The 15748-nt window shown below is 44.9% G+C and overlaps 1 protein-coding gene across 1 annotated transcript; it reads right to left on the bottom strand.

Moving 5' to 3' along the window:
• Window positions 1–6159: 6159 nt before the first annotated feature.
• Window positions 6160–13968, bottom strand: CUNH9orf57 (chromosome unknown C9orf57 homolog). The gene is made up of 3 exons (XM_033238698.1): window positions 13928–13968; window positions 11556–11776; window positions 6160–6899 (listed from the first exon to the last, which is right to left on the bottom strand). Exons 1-3 carry the CDS (start codon window positions 13966–13968, stop codon window positions 6775–6777), a joined length of 387 nt encoding a protein of 128 aa, XP_033094589.1. The 3' UTR covers window positions 6160–6774.
• Window positions 13969–15748: the final 1780 nt, after the last annotated feature.

Here is a 15748-nt window from a genome sequence, read left to right as displayed (position 1 = left end):
TTCATCTTATTGGCCAGGCTGGTCACAAACTCGTGACCTCCTGATCTGCCTGCCTCGACCTCCCAAAGTGTTGGGATTACAGGTGTGAGCTGCCTTGCCCGGCCTAGACCTGCCTTTTTGTATTTGTTCTGCTAATTGGAGAATTAGGATTTGAGGTTCAGCCAAAGGAAGACACAGCATGACTTACAGGCACTGATCTGAATGGGTCAGTGAAATGTGCGAGATAATATGTGTCCATCAACAGGTACAGCCACCGCCAATGCCTCCACTTGTAGGATTTACAGCCCATGGAGCAGCCGCTGGCAGAGACAGAGGGGAGGACTTTAAACAGTCCGTCCTGGGATGGCCCCACATCTCCTCAAAGATGGGGCTGTTTTACTATGTTGCTGACATCATACATCAGCTAGCACTTTTAGCCATAAAGATATTAGCATATGAAGTCCTTCACTGCAGAAAATCAAGAAAAGATGGCTCTCTGTTTACTTAGCTTGCAACCTTCAGCTTTTCAGACTTTTTGCCATGATTATCTAACTGAATATTTCTTTCTGTCCAGAGTCCTCACTTAGACACAGAATCGTTTGTGGAGCTCTGGGGTCAATCATCAACCATCCTATTATTACAGTAGGTAGTCAGGCAGACATGAGCAGGGCAGGAGAGGGCTCCCCCACCTCCTACCAGGAATGCCAGGTGACCATCAGGTGATGGTCAGGTGTGATGGTCAGGTGGTTGTTAACTGTTGCTCTAAAGTACTAATTGGTTGCACCTGGCACCAGGGAACAGCATTCCTCCAGTAGATAGAAAAACCTGAAACTGGTAAAACCTGAAACTGGTGATTAGCTTCCTGATGAGATCTCAGGAGTTGGGTGAGTGGGCTCTGGCATGTGCACTAAGAGGCAAAATGGTGAAGTTTAACTGGCATGTCATCTTCCTCTAGGAGCATTTGACTGGTAACGGACGAAGGCCTCAAGTGCGCATGTGCAAACTCCAGTACTGTGCATGTGGCCCCTTGCAAGTGTAGCAGACCCCTGACCACTGCGCATGCACACAGCTCACCCCGAGGGAAGAATAACGGGAGAAGTAATGCAAGACCCCGGAAGTATGCCAACATATAAAACCCCAAGTTAAAGGTCAAACCGTGCATTTAATCTTTCAAGTTGCCTTCTTGGCCCTTTTCCAGGTGTACTTTACTTCTTTTCATTCCTACTCTAAAACTTTCTCTCTCTCTCTTTTTTTTTTTTTTTGAGACAGAGTCTCACTCTGTTGCCCAGGCTGGAGTGCAGTGGTATGATCTGAGCTCATTGCAACCTCTGCCTCCCAGGCTCAAGCAACTCTCATGCCTCAAACTCCCAAGTAGCTGGGACTACAGGTGTATGCCACTGCACCCAGCTAACTTTTAAATTTTTAATAGAGACAGAGTTTTGCCATGTTGGCCAGGCTGGTCTTGAACCCCTGGCCTCAAGTGATCCACCCACCTCTGCCTCTCAGAGTGCTGGGATTACAGGTGTGAGCTGATGCACCCAGCCTGCCCTAAAACCTTTTCATAAGCTTTCACTCCTGCTCTAAAACTTGTTTTGATCTCTCCTTCTGCCTTATGACCCCCAGTCGAATTCTTTCTTCTGAGGAGGCAAGAACTGAGGTTGCTGCAGACCCGTACAGATTTGCTGCTGGGAACATACTTTGGTGCCATGTTACTCGGATACGTTCTGCTGCTAACCCTGCTTTCTTCTATTTCTTAGCTCTTGTGCTTCCTTTATTTTTTATTTTTGAGATAGAGTTTCGCTCCTGTTGCCCAGGCTGGAGTGCAGTGGCATAATCTCAGCTCACTGCAACCTCCACCTCCTAGATTCAAGCAATTCTTCTGCCTCAGCCTCTCAAGTAGCTGAGATCACAGGCATGTGCCACCACACGTGGCTAATTTTTGTATTTTTAATGGAGATGGGGTTTCACCATGTTGGCCAGGCTGGTCTAGAACTCCTGACCTCAGGTGATCCACCCGCCTTGGCGTCCCAAAGTGCTGGGATTACAGTCGTGAACCACCGAGCCTGGCCTCCTGTGCATCCTTTTTTTTTTTTTTTTTTTTTTTTGAGACGGAGTCTCGCTCTGTCGCCCGGACTGGAGTGCAGTGGCCAGATCTCAGCTCACTGCAAGCTCCGCCTCCCGGGTTTACACCATTCTTCTGCCTCAGCCTCCTGAGTAGCTGGGACTACAGGCGCCCGCCACCTCGCCCGGCTGGTTTTTGTATTTTTAGTAGAGATGGGGTTTCACCGTGTTAGCCAGGATGGTCTCGATCTCCTGACCTCGTGATCCGCCCATCTCGGCCTCCCAAAGTGCTGGGATTACAGTCGTGAACCACTGCGCCCGGCCCTGTGCATACTTTAAAAGCCCCTATGTCTCATTTCTCAGAGGCCTGAAACATACACTGAAGAGTCAGAGTAGCAGCATCCCAGACACTCAGCTTCTTGGCCCCCCATGTGGTTCTCTCAAAGGCTGGCATTTGTGGAGGAGTGAGGATGACTGCAAGTTGCTCTCGGTCACCTGTCAGCTCTGGAAGCTTCAGATTCCTTATTAGTACAGTGGGATAGCCGGTAATGGCCATCTCAGTTGTAAAAAGTGTGCTTCTTGGAACTTCAGAAGACGTAACTGAGTGCTCGCAGGCAAATGTTACATCTCTCCTTTGCTAATAGAATCATTTCAGTCTCTTCCCTGCCACATCCTCCAGATGCCCCTAATGTATTGACTGCAGAGACATTTAAATGAATTAGGAGGCATTAACCACTGACATTTCTATTTCAGTTGCAGGAAAAATGTAATCAACAAGGAAGCCAACCTAGTATTCAGAGGATCAACGGAGGTTCCTGGATCCATAGGCCCTTCGGGCTGATGTCTTATAAATAGATCACATTCAGGCTAATCTCATATCACGTTGTCTTTGGGTGTGAAGGACTTGAAAAAAATAAACTTGTTAGCTAAATAAATCTTGAATGGATAGGGGCTTGAGTGGGAGGTGTCAGCTGAGAAGATGTGATCGCATGTCTGTAGGCCATCTGTGTGTTTCGAGGGAAATGATGACTGAGAGTTTGTGAGAATGAAAGGAAGACTATATGACACCAAGGTGCCTCTCATGAAATCAGATCCCACAAAAAGCCAGTATGGCCTGGGTTAACTTTGCGGGAGGAGAAATGCCACACCACCCACTGCCCGACCAAGCCATTTCCCGAGGCTGCGGTAACAAATGACCATGTCTAAAGAAAGCAAAGTCATTAGCTTACGGTGCTGGAGGTCAGAAATCTGAAATGTGTCAGCAGGGCTGCATTCCCACTGGAAACTCTCAGGAAACTGCACTTCCTTGCCTTTTCCAGCTTCTAGAGGCCGCCCAAATTCCTCGGCTGTGATCCCCCCACCGCCTCTTCAAAGTCAGCAGCATAGCACCTTCAAATCTGTGACCGCTGCCTCCATAAACACATCTCCTCTTTCTTGGGCTCTCTTCCATCCTTGTGATTATGTTGGGCCTACCCAAATAAGCCAGGATAATGACCTAATCTCAAATCCTTAAGTATATCCACAAACTTCCTTTTGTCAGGCTCCGGGGACTAGAATGTGGACACCTTTGGGGGACCATCATTCAGTCTACCATACCAAAGTTGTCAGTTATTTTTGTTTCCATGGTGACTGCTGGGTCAAACTGGCAGGCGGGTAAACTGCTTCTGTGATTGTCACTGCTCTGGTGGCTGGCATTTCTCCTCTGTTTTTCATCCATTATACAGAGCTGGGTGTGAAACTGACTCAATAGTCCCATGGACTGTTCTTTTTGATAAACACAAAAATTGACCCTTCTGGTTTTTATTTATTTATTTATTTATTTATTTATTTATTTGAGATGGAGTCTCACTCTGTCGCGGAGGCTGGAATGCAGTGGTGCGATCTTGGCTCACTGCAAGCTCCGCCTCCTGGGTTCAGGCCATTCTCCTGCCTCAGCCTCCCGAGTAGCTGGGACCACAGGTGCGCGCCACCACGCCTGGCTAATTTTTTTGTGTTTTTAGTAGAGACAGGGTTTCACCGTGTTAGCCAGGAAGGTCTCGATCTCCTGACCTCATGATCCGCCTGCCTCAGCCTCCCAAAGTGCTGGGATTACAGGCTTGAGCCCCCATGCCTGGGCGACCCTTCTGGTCTTAAAGTTTGAAACATTTGTTTTATCTGAGTTCCTTCCTCAGGAAAGGACCTTCAGACCTCTGAAAAAGGGTATCAAAGAACTGAAACTCACCACATCACCAGGGTCCTGACAATGAGATGCCAGACCCTTCATTCATCATGACTGCTTATTTGCCCCTCCTTAGTTCCTGTTTTCTTACACATCGTTACATTTCTTCCCTGCTGTGTAAACCTTTTGTTTTAGTGGGTCAGGGAGATGGGTTTGAGACTGAGCTCCCATCTCCTCAGCTGAAGCACCCTGGTAAAGCCTTCTTCCTTGGCAATACTCGTCTCAGTGACTGGCTTTCTGTGTGGCCAGCAGCAGGACCTGGACCAAACATAGTGTTTTGGTAACAGGTGCACAATGGTCATTTAATGAGGACCTATCTCAGGGGCCGTGTTCAGCATTAAGTCTTATTTTTAATATAAGAAAACAAGAAAAAGGTCTTACTTGATGTTGGGTCATAAAATGTTAGAATTTGAGGAAATGTAAGAGATGGTGTGATCCAACAACGAGGTGCTGAGAGGCTGGCGGGACTTGCCGAGGTTAGCAGCTATAATACTTAGTGACCCAAAAGGGTAGCACCTGCTCCCTAGTTCTCCTCTCATCACATCACCTGGATTGTGAATTAGGCTTGGGAAGCACTCTGGAGTTCGTGAGGGAGTATGTGATCTTGTCATTCCCCACCACCGTGATATTGAGTAAATAAGGTAACATTAAAAAAAAAAAAAAAACAACTAAAGCCCAGCACGGTAGCTCATGCCTGTGACCCCAGCACTTTGGGAGGCCGAGGTGGGTGGATTGCTTGAGACCAGGAGTTTAAGACCAGCCTGAACAACATGATGAAACCCTATCTCTACAAAAAATACAAAAATTAGTGGGGGCATGGTTGTGCACACCTGTAGTCCCAGCTACTCGGGAGGCTGAGGTGGGAGGATCACTTGAGCCTTGAGAGCTTGAGGCTGCAGTGAGCTGTGATCGCACCATTACACTCCAGCTTGGGTGACAGAGCAAGACCCAATCTCAAAAAAAAAAAAAAAATAAGATGAAATAAAAAACCCAAGAGAAAAAAAAGTTAAATTTTCATGAAATTCACTGATCTAAGGTATCCACTCTTCATCAATGTGGCTATGGCAAAATATGGCAGAATAAGGGGAACAGGATTTCAGTCTCAGGATGGAGACTTTTTTCCTCTTAGTTTCAGAGATACGGTCTAAGGAATATAGTTGAAACGGGCCTGAAGAGAAAAAAATCTAGCTTTCTTGGACTTAAAACAAAATGCTTGTTTTTGTTCCAAGTTTAAAGAGAAGCATTTGTTGAGGGCTCACTATGTGAATGTGGTCCTAAGTCCCGAGAAAAAGACAGACAAGATTTTATTGACGTTTATTATTTATTTTTTGAATTTTCAAACTTCTGAAAATACAGAGAAAGACAGTTTTAAATCAAATTTTAAAATGCAGTACTCTTCCTGCTACCAAAGTAGGGCATTGTAATAGAAGATGTAATGATCGCAAAATGTGAAATGTGGTTCAAAGCACGTCCCTACTCCTTTTAAATTCCCTGTGGTTGGGAACTTACTGCTCTGCTGACCTTGAACTGCTTCATCTGCCAAATTGAACAAGCCAAAGCATTTAGGCATGGTTAAGGTGTGGAAAATTCAAAATTTGGATAAACTCGGCCGGGCGCGGTGGCTCAAGCCTGTAATCCCAGCACTTTGGGAGGCCGAGACGGGTGGATCACGAGGTCAGGAGATTGAGACCATCCTGACTAACCCGGTGAAACCCCGTCTCTACTAAAAAAAATACAAAAACACTAGCCGGGCGAGTTGGCGGTGCCTGTAGTCCCAGCTACTCTGGAGGCTGAGGCTGGAGAATGGCGGGAGCCTGGGAGGCGGAGCTTGCAGTGAGCCGAGATCCAGCCACTGCACTCCAGCCTGGGGGTCCGTCTCAAAAAAAAAAAAAAAAATTTGGATACACTCTGAGGGAGATGGAAGAAATAAGGGCCAGCCCTACCACCTGCCTCAGCCCTTTCCTGTTTGGGTTCATCCTTTCCCCACAGGCCCGGTTTGCTGATTTATGGCTTTTTTTTTTTCTTTTTCCTATAGTATATGTTAAATCAGTTTCTTCTATACCGTAAACCACCCCAAAGGAGCAAAGCAGTTTGCTTTGGAAACCAAAGGAATAGTCTCAGGTCACTTGCCGTGTTGTGAAACATTTGTAACCATATTTTGTAGGATTTTATTTGAGGAAATAAAAGTAGTTAGAGGTGACGTGCGCATAGTTTGACTTGGAGAATCACTAACATTTTCGCTTCTTTGTAGCCTTGTGGTAGGAAGGTAAATTAAGCAGAAGGAGGAGAGGAGAGAAATGGTGTTGAAAGGGATATTTCTCAGATGAGTTGGAGATGGTGGGGGAGACATCGGGAATACTGAAAACCAAAGTCAATTTCAGACCAAAACTCCTTCCACCTACAAGGGTCTGAGGTTTCTGAAGTGGGCTAATTGACAGTAGCCATCATTTTGTGATAGCCAGGTCAGGCTTCGAGACTGATTGATCTGCCAAGCATTTTAGATATGGGCCACTGACTCAGAAATTACACAAAGGACGATGGCAGCAGTGAGTAGATACAAGTTCATGCAGTTTGTTAGTTCTCTCGAAGCACTCTGTTATGTTCTTTGTGCAGCCTTTAACTGAATACCATTCAATGCCACCTGACGGAGAGAAAAGAGGTAAGGAAATTTCTTGGGAGGTGCAACCTATGTGACCTCAGATGCTGCAGATAACTAATAGGTTAAAAAGAATACTAAGCAAAAACTTTAGTTTTATCAAGATACAAATCTAGCATGTCCACCATTAAGAATGGTTCATCTCATTATTTTACCTTTAAGAGCTCCCACTTAGACTATTGTAGTTGGGTACATTGCATACACAAGCTTTGAAACCGTAAAACAAAAAAGCTTTCAAACTCAGATTATAAAAGCCACGCAATTGCCATTGACTATGTAGAATTTCTGAAGTGCTAGCTGTTTTGAAGCTTCCTGATAATCATCCCTCAGTTTTACCCAGGTCGTCGTGAGTTTTTCAAAGGGCTGAATGTACAGAAGCATCCTTTAGATGTGTTAAGTGCCTCTCAGAAATGGAGGCGTATGTATAACCTCACTTAATTCTGTCCCGACCCGCAGGACAGTCGAACGGGCCCTGGAAGGGGGAGTGGGAATGGAGGAGACAAGAAAACACGAGAAATGGAGACAAGACAAATAGCCTGATCAAGTCTCGTTTATTGAATGTAGGGTCATGCCTTATATAGGCTGGCAGAGGAAGAGGTTGGGCCAGGGCGGTGCCGGGGGGGGGGGGGGGGGGGTGTAGGGGGGGTGGGGGGGGGCCGGTCTTCTCAAATTACAATTGCGCATGCGCCTTGGGTTTGTAATGTTCCCGGGCGCGGGATCGCGCCTGCGCCCTAGGCTGCATATCTTCCTGGGCGGGAAAATGTTTGCGCGCTCGCGGGAAAGGTTGGCGCGCGCGGGAACAGTTTAGGCGCGGGCGGGAAAAACTTAAGCGCGCGCGGGAAAAGCTTTGGGCGCGCGCGGGAAGGGTCCACAATAAAGAACCTGGAAATGTGCCGTCTTGTCTCCGCTTTGCGGAGATCAAGCAACAGAGGTCGGCTAATTCCGGGCCTCATGGCTCCGGACATAATTCCTTCCCCGATTAAAGAAGTAATGCATGTTCACTGTAGAAAATACAAAAAATGCACACAAGTACAAAATAAGTGACAGTAACATCCTGTAAGTCTACCACCCCAGCTTCAGTTGTAGGTAGGAGGACAAAAGGAGCAATTCCCCAAAGCAAAACGTCATGATTGGAAACTTGGACAAAACAGTGGTTTCTCAGCTGGGGATGATTTTGCTCTCCCTTTCCCAGGGCATCAGGTAATACCCAGAGACATTGTTATTATCAGAACTGGTAGGGGCAGCAGGGTGGGGTTGCAGGTGCTCTTGGCATCTAGTGGGTAGAAGCTACGATGCTGCTGTACATCCTACAGTACCGTTGCAAAGAATTCATCTGCCCAAAATGTCAATAGTGCAAAAGTTGAGAAACCCTATTGATAAAACTATCAAAAGCATGAAGTTCAGTTGTTTGTTTTGCAACAGTGTAAGTGGCAAAATTTCCAAATTAGGAAACTGCTCTTCCCAACATTGTAGTCATTCCAGGCCTTCGACCTATCAAGAACTATTGTTAATATTTTGTTGAATAAGCTTCCAGGCTCTTTCTTATACATAGAGTATTTTAATCCTAATTCTGGTGTCCGTCTGGCTGGATGACTCTGGCCACATTCAGGAAGAGAAGAGCCAACATCTCATGGGCCCAGGGGGTCTGGATATCTTTCCCATTGAAGAACAGGTTGTGACTAGCAGACGGGAGAACTGACCTTAGAGAGGGGACCTAGACTAGAAAGACTGAACAGAACTCAAGTAACCCTCTTAATACCAAAACACCTTGCGATGTGACCCCATGATTCTTATCCTCTCTCCAAACTAACTTTGATCGCCTCTAATTTTTGTTCTTTCCTTCCAATTCCACAGAAAAATTGTTTTGTGGATTTTTATTGATCAGTGGTATACTGACCGTACTTATTGGCAACTGAATTTTTTCCCACTCAATATGTTTTAGAGATCCTGCATGTTAACAAAGGGATCTAGTTCATTCTGAGTATTGCATAGCACTCAATGGCCTGCATATAACACAGTTTAATGAATAGTTCCCTATAGATGAACATTTAGGTCATTTCTTTCTTTCTTTTTTTTTTTTCAGATGGCGTTCACTTTTTTTGCCCAGGCTGGAGTGCAATGGCACCATCTTGGCTCACCGCAACCTCCGCCTCCCGGGTTCAAGCAATTCTCCTGCCTAAGCTCCCCGGATAGCTGGGATTACAGCCACCACACCTGGCTAATTTTGTATTTTTAGTAGAGATGGGATTTCTCCATGTTGGTCAGACTGGTCTCGAACTCCCCACTTCAGGTAATCTGCACTCCTTGGCCTCACAAAGTGCTGGGATTACAGGCATGAGCCACCGCGTCTAGCCCATTTAGGTCATTTATATTACTTTACTATTAAACGTAATGCTGCAATGATAACCTTGATACATGTGTTAAATGTAAATATTTTTCTGCAGTAGATACTAAGAAATAGAATTGCTTTGTCGAAGGCTGTGTTTATTTAAAATTTTAATGGAAATTCACAAATTGTCTAAAAAGATGCTGAACCAATCTAAGCCGTCATTGAAAATGCATGAGCATTCCCATTTCCCCATACTGTCACTAACTCCTGATATAATAAAACTTTCATATTTTTTACCAATCTGATGGGTTAAAAATATTATATTGTTTTCATAATTTGCATTTCCTTGATTTTTACTAACAAGGTTGAGCAGGCTTTTATATTTGTAGGTTACTTATATTTATTCTTCTGAGAATTGCCTTCATACTTCCTTTAATAAGGTATTTACTCTTGATTGTTGGGCTTTTTAAAATTGTTTTTGAAGTTGTTTATTCTGGATAAATATTAATACCTTTTCCCTGTTATCTATATTTCTTATATTTTCACCCAGTTAATTCCTTATCTTTTACATTTTGGAATTATCACACATTTTATAAATGTTAAAATATTCATATATTCAAATGTATTCATTATTTCCTTTACAACTTTGGGGTTTAGGATTTTTTTTTCTTTTCTTTTTTTTTTTTGAGATGGAGTCTTGCTCTGTCGCCCAGGTTGGAGTGCAGTGGCCCGATCTCAGCTCACTGCAAGCTCCGCCTCCCGGGTTTATGCCATTCTCTCGCCTCAGCCTCCCGAGTAGCTGGGTCTACAGGCGCCCGCCACCTCGCCTGGCTAGTTTTTTGTATTTTTAGTAGAGACGGGGTTTCACCGTGTTAGCCAGGATGGTCTCGATCTCCTGACCTCGTGATCCACCCGTCTCGGCCTCCCAAAGTGCTGGGATTACAGGCTTGAGCCACCGCGCCCGGCCTTTTTTTTCTTTTTTTTTTTTTTTTTTGAGATGGAGTCTTGCTCTGTCGCCCAGGTTGGAGTGCAGTGGCCCGATCTCAGCTCACTGCAAGCTCCGCCTCCCGGGTTTATGCCATTCTCTCGCCTCAGCCTCCCGAGTAGCTGGGTCTACAGGCGCCCGCCACCTCGCCTGGCTAGTTTTTTGTATTTTTTAGTAGAGACGGGGTTTCACCGTGTTAGCCAGGATGGTCTCGATCTCCTGACCTCGTGATCCACCCGTCTCGGCCTCCCAAAGTGCTGGGATTACAGGCTTGAGCCACCGCGCCCGGCCTTTTTTTTCTTTTTTTGACAGTGTCTTACTCTGTCACCCAGGCTGGAGTGCAGTGGTTCAATCTTGGCTCACTGCAACTTCCGCCTCCTGGGCTCAAGCAAGTTTCCTGCCTCAACCTCCATACTGAGTGACCAGGAATACAGGTGTGAGCCACCATGCCCGACTAATTTTTGTATTTTTTTTTGTAGAGACAAGGCTTCTCCATGTTGCCCAGGTTGGTCTTGAACTCCTGAGGTCAAGCAGTCCACCCACCTCTGCCTTCTAAAGTGCTAGGATTATAGGCATGAGTCACTGTGCCGGGTCTGGATTTTGGATGTTAAAGAGCCTCCCTCCCTCCCTCCCTCCCTTCCTTCCTTTCTCTCTCTCTCTCTTTCTTTCTTTTCTCTCTCTCTCTCTTTTTTTTTTTCAAGACATGGTCTCACTCCATTGTTCAGGCTAGAGTTCAGTGGCGTGATCACAGCTCACTGTGGCCTCAAAGTCCTGGGCTCAGGTGATCCTCCCACCTAGCCTACCCAGTAGCTGGGACTGTTACAGGTATGCGCTACCATACCTAGCTAACCTCCTTTCTTTCAAACTTAAAATTTTTCCCAGTATTTTCTTCTGATGTTTCATTATTTGGATTTTTATGTTTTGGAGAAGGCCAGCTTCATGGGCATGCAACTGGTGCACAGGGCCAAAGTTTAAAAGGGCTCTGAAAATTGTGTTTTACTTTTTTGTGAGGACGTGAGTGGTGTGAATGAGACAGTATGTAGATTATTAGGAATGTGTGCTCTAGAGTCAAAGTACTTACATTTGAATCTTGTCTAAAAGACTCATTAGCTGTGTAACCGTGCAAATTACTTAATCGTTCGTGTCTCAGATTTCTCATCTTTAAAATGGGGATAGTGACAAGATCCATCCAGCTCTTTTCATTGTTTTGTTGGTGTATGTAGCCCTGGTAAAGCCCTTAGTGTAGCATCTGGCATATGAAAGTTTGTTGTGATAAGCGTTTTCCCGTACTTATTTTAATTAAAATTTTTAAAGTATCAAAACTTACCTTTAATGTGGACCACTTTTTTACAGTACTGAGCAGGTTTTGTCTGGCAGGTTCCCAAGTCTAAAAGACATCCATGGAAGGGGACTGCAAGATTGCATACTCTGCAAATCAAACCTCCAACACCTCCAAGTACAGGGGCAGAAAAATAAGGAGAAAGTAGTGATAGATATGAGAGAGAAAAAGAGGAAGGGAGATCAAAACAATAAAGTAATGATTTTTGACTTTATATATATATGTGTGTGTGTGTATATATATGTGTGTGTGTGTGTATATATATATATATATATTTTTATTTTTTTTGAGACAGGGTTGTACTCCTGTTACCCAAGCTGGAGTGCAGTGGCGCAATCTCGGCTCACTGCAACCTCCGCTTCCCGGCTCAAGTGAGTGATCCTCCCACTTCAGCCTCTCAGGTAACTGGGACTACAGGCACACACCCACCGTGTCCAGCTTTTTTTTTTTTTTTTTTTTTTGAGACGGAGTCTGGCTCTGTCGCCCAGGCTGGAGTGCAGTGGCCGGATCTCAGCTCACTGCAAGCTCCGCCTCCCGGGTTTACGCCATTCTCTTGCCTCAGCCTCCCAAGAAGCTGGGACTACAGGCGCCCGCCACCTCGCCCGGCTAGTTTTCTGTATTTTTTAGTAGAGACGGGGTTTCACCGTGTTAGTCAGGATGGTCTCGATCTCCTGACCTCGTGATCCACCCGTCTCGGCCTCCCAAAGTGCTGGGATTACAGGCTTGAGCCACCGCGCCTGGCCGTGTCCAGCTTTTTGTATGTTTAGTGGGAAGACGGGGTTTCGCTATGTTGCCCAGGCTGGTCCTTCTGCTTTGGCCTTCCAAAGTGCTGGGATTACAGGTGTAGGCCATTGTGCCCAGGAAGTAAGCAATACTTTAAAAATTCTAAAACCTTACGTAAATTATTATTATTATTATTATTATTATTATTATTATTTTGAGATGGAATTTCACTCTTGTTGCCCAGGCTAGAGAGAAACAGTGTGATCTCAGCTCACTGCAACCTCCACCTCCCGGGTTCAAGCGATTCTCCTGCCTCAACCTCCCGAGTAGCTGGGATTACAGGCCCATGCCACCACGCCCGGCTAATTTTTTGTATTTTCAGTAGAGACGGGGTTTCACCATATTGGTCAGGCTGGTCTCAAACTCCTACCTCAGGTGACCTACCCGCCTCGAACTCCCAAAGAGCTGGGATTACAGGTGTGAGCCACCACACCAGGCTAAAATTATTTTTTATTTTGAGAATTTAATGAGGGAAATTTCGAAGCATAGGCTATATTTATGAATTGGAAGCACCTTGAACTGTGGTAATCAGACAGGAGCCCACGTGGTCTAAATAACTCAGCTGGTTAAAATTCATTCAGTTCCTCAGTGCTTAATTAAATCACACCAAATTTATTTTACCAGAAAACTTAATTTCAGCTACATATTCACTGTTAAGGCTTAATTTCAGTGCCTAAGGTAGCACATTATATATAATCGGTTCTTCATGAATATTTATCGCTTCATTAATGTTTACATATTGGTTATCTTCCATACTCAAACTCAGTGGCTCGAAAATGTTATTCATTTTGTTTATGCAGAAACAGCCCAGAGATTCTTGAACTGGTCAATATTGGTAAGGTTGGAAGACATTATCTAGAAGATTGTTTTCCAAATTCTACTGTGCATCAGATTTATTTAAGCAGATTAAATAAACACACAGATTCCCAGAGCCCCCAAAAACCTGAATTAGAATCTATGAAAGGTGGCGCTTGATAATTTGTATTTTAGATATGCAGAAATAGCTGAGGGGCTATGATTTAGCTCTCAACATCTAGACCAATGCTTGTGAATCTATGATTCTTCCAATTCAGGGATCTTTCTTTTTTTTAGAGACAGAGTCTCTCTCTTTTGCCCAGGCTAGAGTGCAGTGGTGCGATCTCGTTCGTCTCACTGCAACCTCCGCGTCTCCGGTTCAAGCAATTCTCCTGCCTCAGCCTCCCAAGTAGCTGGGACTACAGGCGCCTGCCACCACGCCCAGCTAATTTTTTGTATTTTAGTAGAAATGGGGTTTCACTGTGTTGCCCAGGCTGGTCTCGAACTCCTGAGCTCAGGCAATCCACCCACCTCAGCCTCCCAAAGTGTTAGGATTACAGGCGTGAGCCACTGCGCCTGGCCTTAGGGATCTTTCTTTCAGAAGCAGGGAGCTTTGGCCAGTGATAGAGAACTGATCATCATTAAAAACAGCTCAGACTGTTAAAAGACTCTTTTGAAATTGAGCCAGAATTTCTCTGAGTGCTCACAGTTTGCATCTTCCACTATATAATGACCACTGCCATGTCACTCCTGTTCACTGATGGCCCCAAAGAAGGATTTACCAGATGTTTTCTGCAATGTGTTTTATATCTCCCTCTGCCATGTTGGGAGATACAGGAGAACATTTTTAATAGAAAACAGTCTGGCTGTTGAGGCTAATTAACCTTTGTTGATGATTTTCCCCAGGCTCAACCTCATCTAAAGACACTTGGGAAATTTCACATTGGTTCTGCCACTAAGCATGACAGACTTTCCATTCAAAATCAATGATCAATCAACATTTTTTTTTTGAAACAGAGTTTTGCTCTTGTTGCCCATGCTGGAGTGTAATGGCATGATCTCGGCTCACCGCAACCTCTGCCTCCCGGGTTCAAACAATTCTCCTGCCTCAGCCTCCCCAGTAGCTAGGATTACAGGCATGCACCACCATGCCCAGCTAATTTTGTATTTTTAGTAGAGATGGGGTTTCTCCATGTTGGTCAGGCTGATCTTGAACTCCCGACCTCAGATCTGATCCACCCGCCTCGGCCTCCCAAAGTGCTGGGATTACAGGCGTAAGCCACTGCGCCTGGCCAATCAACAAATATTTTTAAAGAATGGAGCTTATACATAACAAGGACTCTACTAAGCCATTTACATTCATAAACCCAATTATTTCCCAAAGTATACATTTCAGGTAGGTATTACAGATGTCTGCATTTCTTTTTTTTTTTTTTTGAGACCGAGTCTTGCTCTGTCGCCCGGGCTGGAGTGCAGTGGCCGGATCTCAGCTCACTGCAAGCTCCGCCTCCCAGGTTTACGCCATTTTCCTGCCTCAGCCTCCGGAGTAGCTGGGACTACAGGCGCCCGCCACCTCGCCGGGCTAGTTTTTTTTTTTTTTTTTTTAGTAGAGACGGGGGTTTCACCGTGTTAGCCAGGATGGTCTCGATCTCCTGACCTCGTGATCCGCCCGTCTCGGCCTCCCAAAGTGCTGGGATTACAGGCTTGAGCCACCGCACCCAGCCAGATGTCTGCATTTCACATAAAAGAAAACTGAGGCTTTAATAGCTTGGGTAAGTGGGAGAGAGAGTGAAAAATAGTCTGTTGGAATCTAAGTCCCTGTTCTCAGCAAGCACACTACCTCCTTGGAGCTCCCTACCTTTTGCATATCCCAAACTTTCTGGTCACCCTCTTCATACTGGAGGTCTTGGCTCTTCTTAGATCAGGATCAATTGCCTGCCTGGAATACTAGGCTTGCTGTTTCTTCAGGTCATCCGGGAGTAAGTTTTCCTCCTGAATGTATGATCACTCAATCTCACAACTTGCCCTTAGATACTCATCAGGTTACTCAGATCTTTGGTGCAAGAGGCCCCCTGAGGCAGAGAGCTCATGTGATATCGGATCAGTGTCCTTCTTGCCCAAGGCCCCTGGACTGTTTTCCTGGGTGAGATCTGTTGCAGTTTCTCTCCCTTCCTCTCAGACTGTCTCTCTTTCTGATTCAATACCCAACAACCATAGCCTTCTCCTTCCTGAAACCTTGACCCTGACATGCTTCACTATGGCTGAAGATGATGCCTTAACTTCTAGGCCTTTTTACTGTCATTGTTTGGTTTTCTGCTTACTTACAAATGTGTTCCTGGATCCCATTTTCTTTCTTCCAGTCTCTTTTGGTTTGAACATTTACTGTTGATTTTATTAACATATCTACTACATAATATATTGTAATTTGGCAACTAAGTTTAATGCTTCAGGTTAAATGTAAAATGAATTATTTCCTTAAGTGTTTAATTCTGAAGTGTGCTATTCTCTTTATTACTTTATTAGCTGAGAAAGATTATATACATAATTATTTAAATGCATACTATAATTCATATATATGTGTATGTGTGTGTATATATATATTG

Source organism: Trachypithecus francoisi, unplaced genomic scaffold, assembly GCF_009764315.1.
Source record: "Trachypithecus francoisi isolate TF-2019V2 unplaced genomic scaffold, Tfra_2.0 Lachesis_group16, whole genome shotgun sequence".
NCBI lineage: Eukaryota > Metazoa > Chordata > Mammalia > Primates > Cercopithecidae > Trachypithecus > Trachypithecus francoisi.
This window is presented reverse-complemented; position numbering and strand designations above follow the sequence as displayed.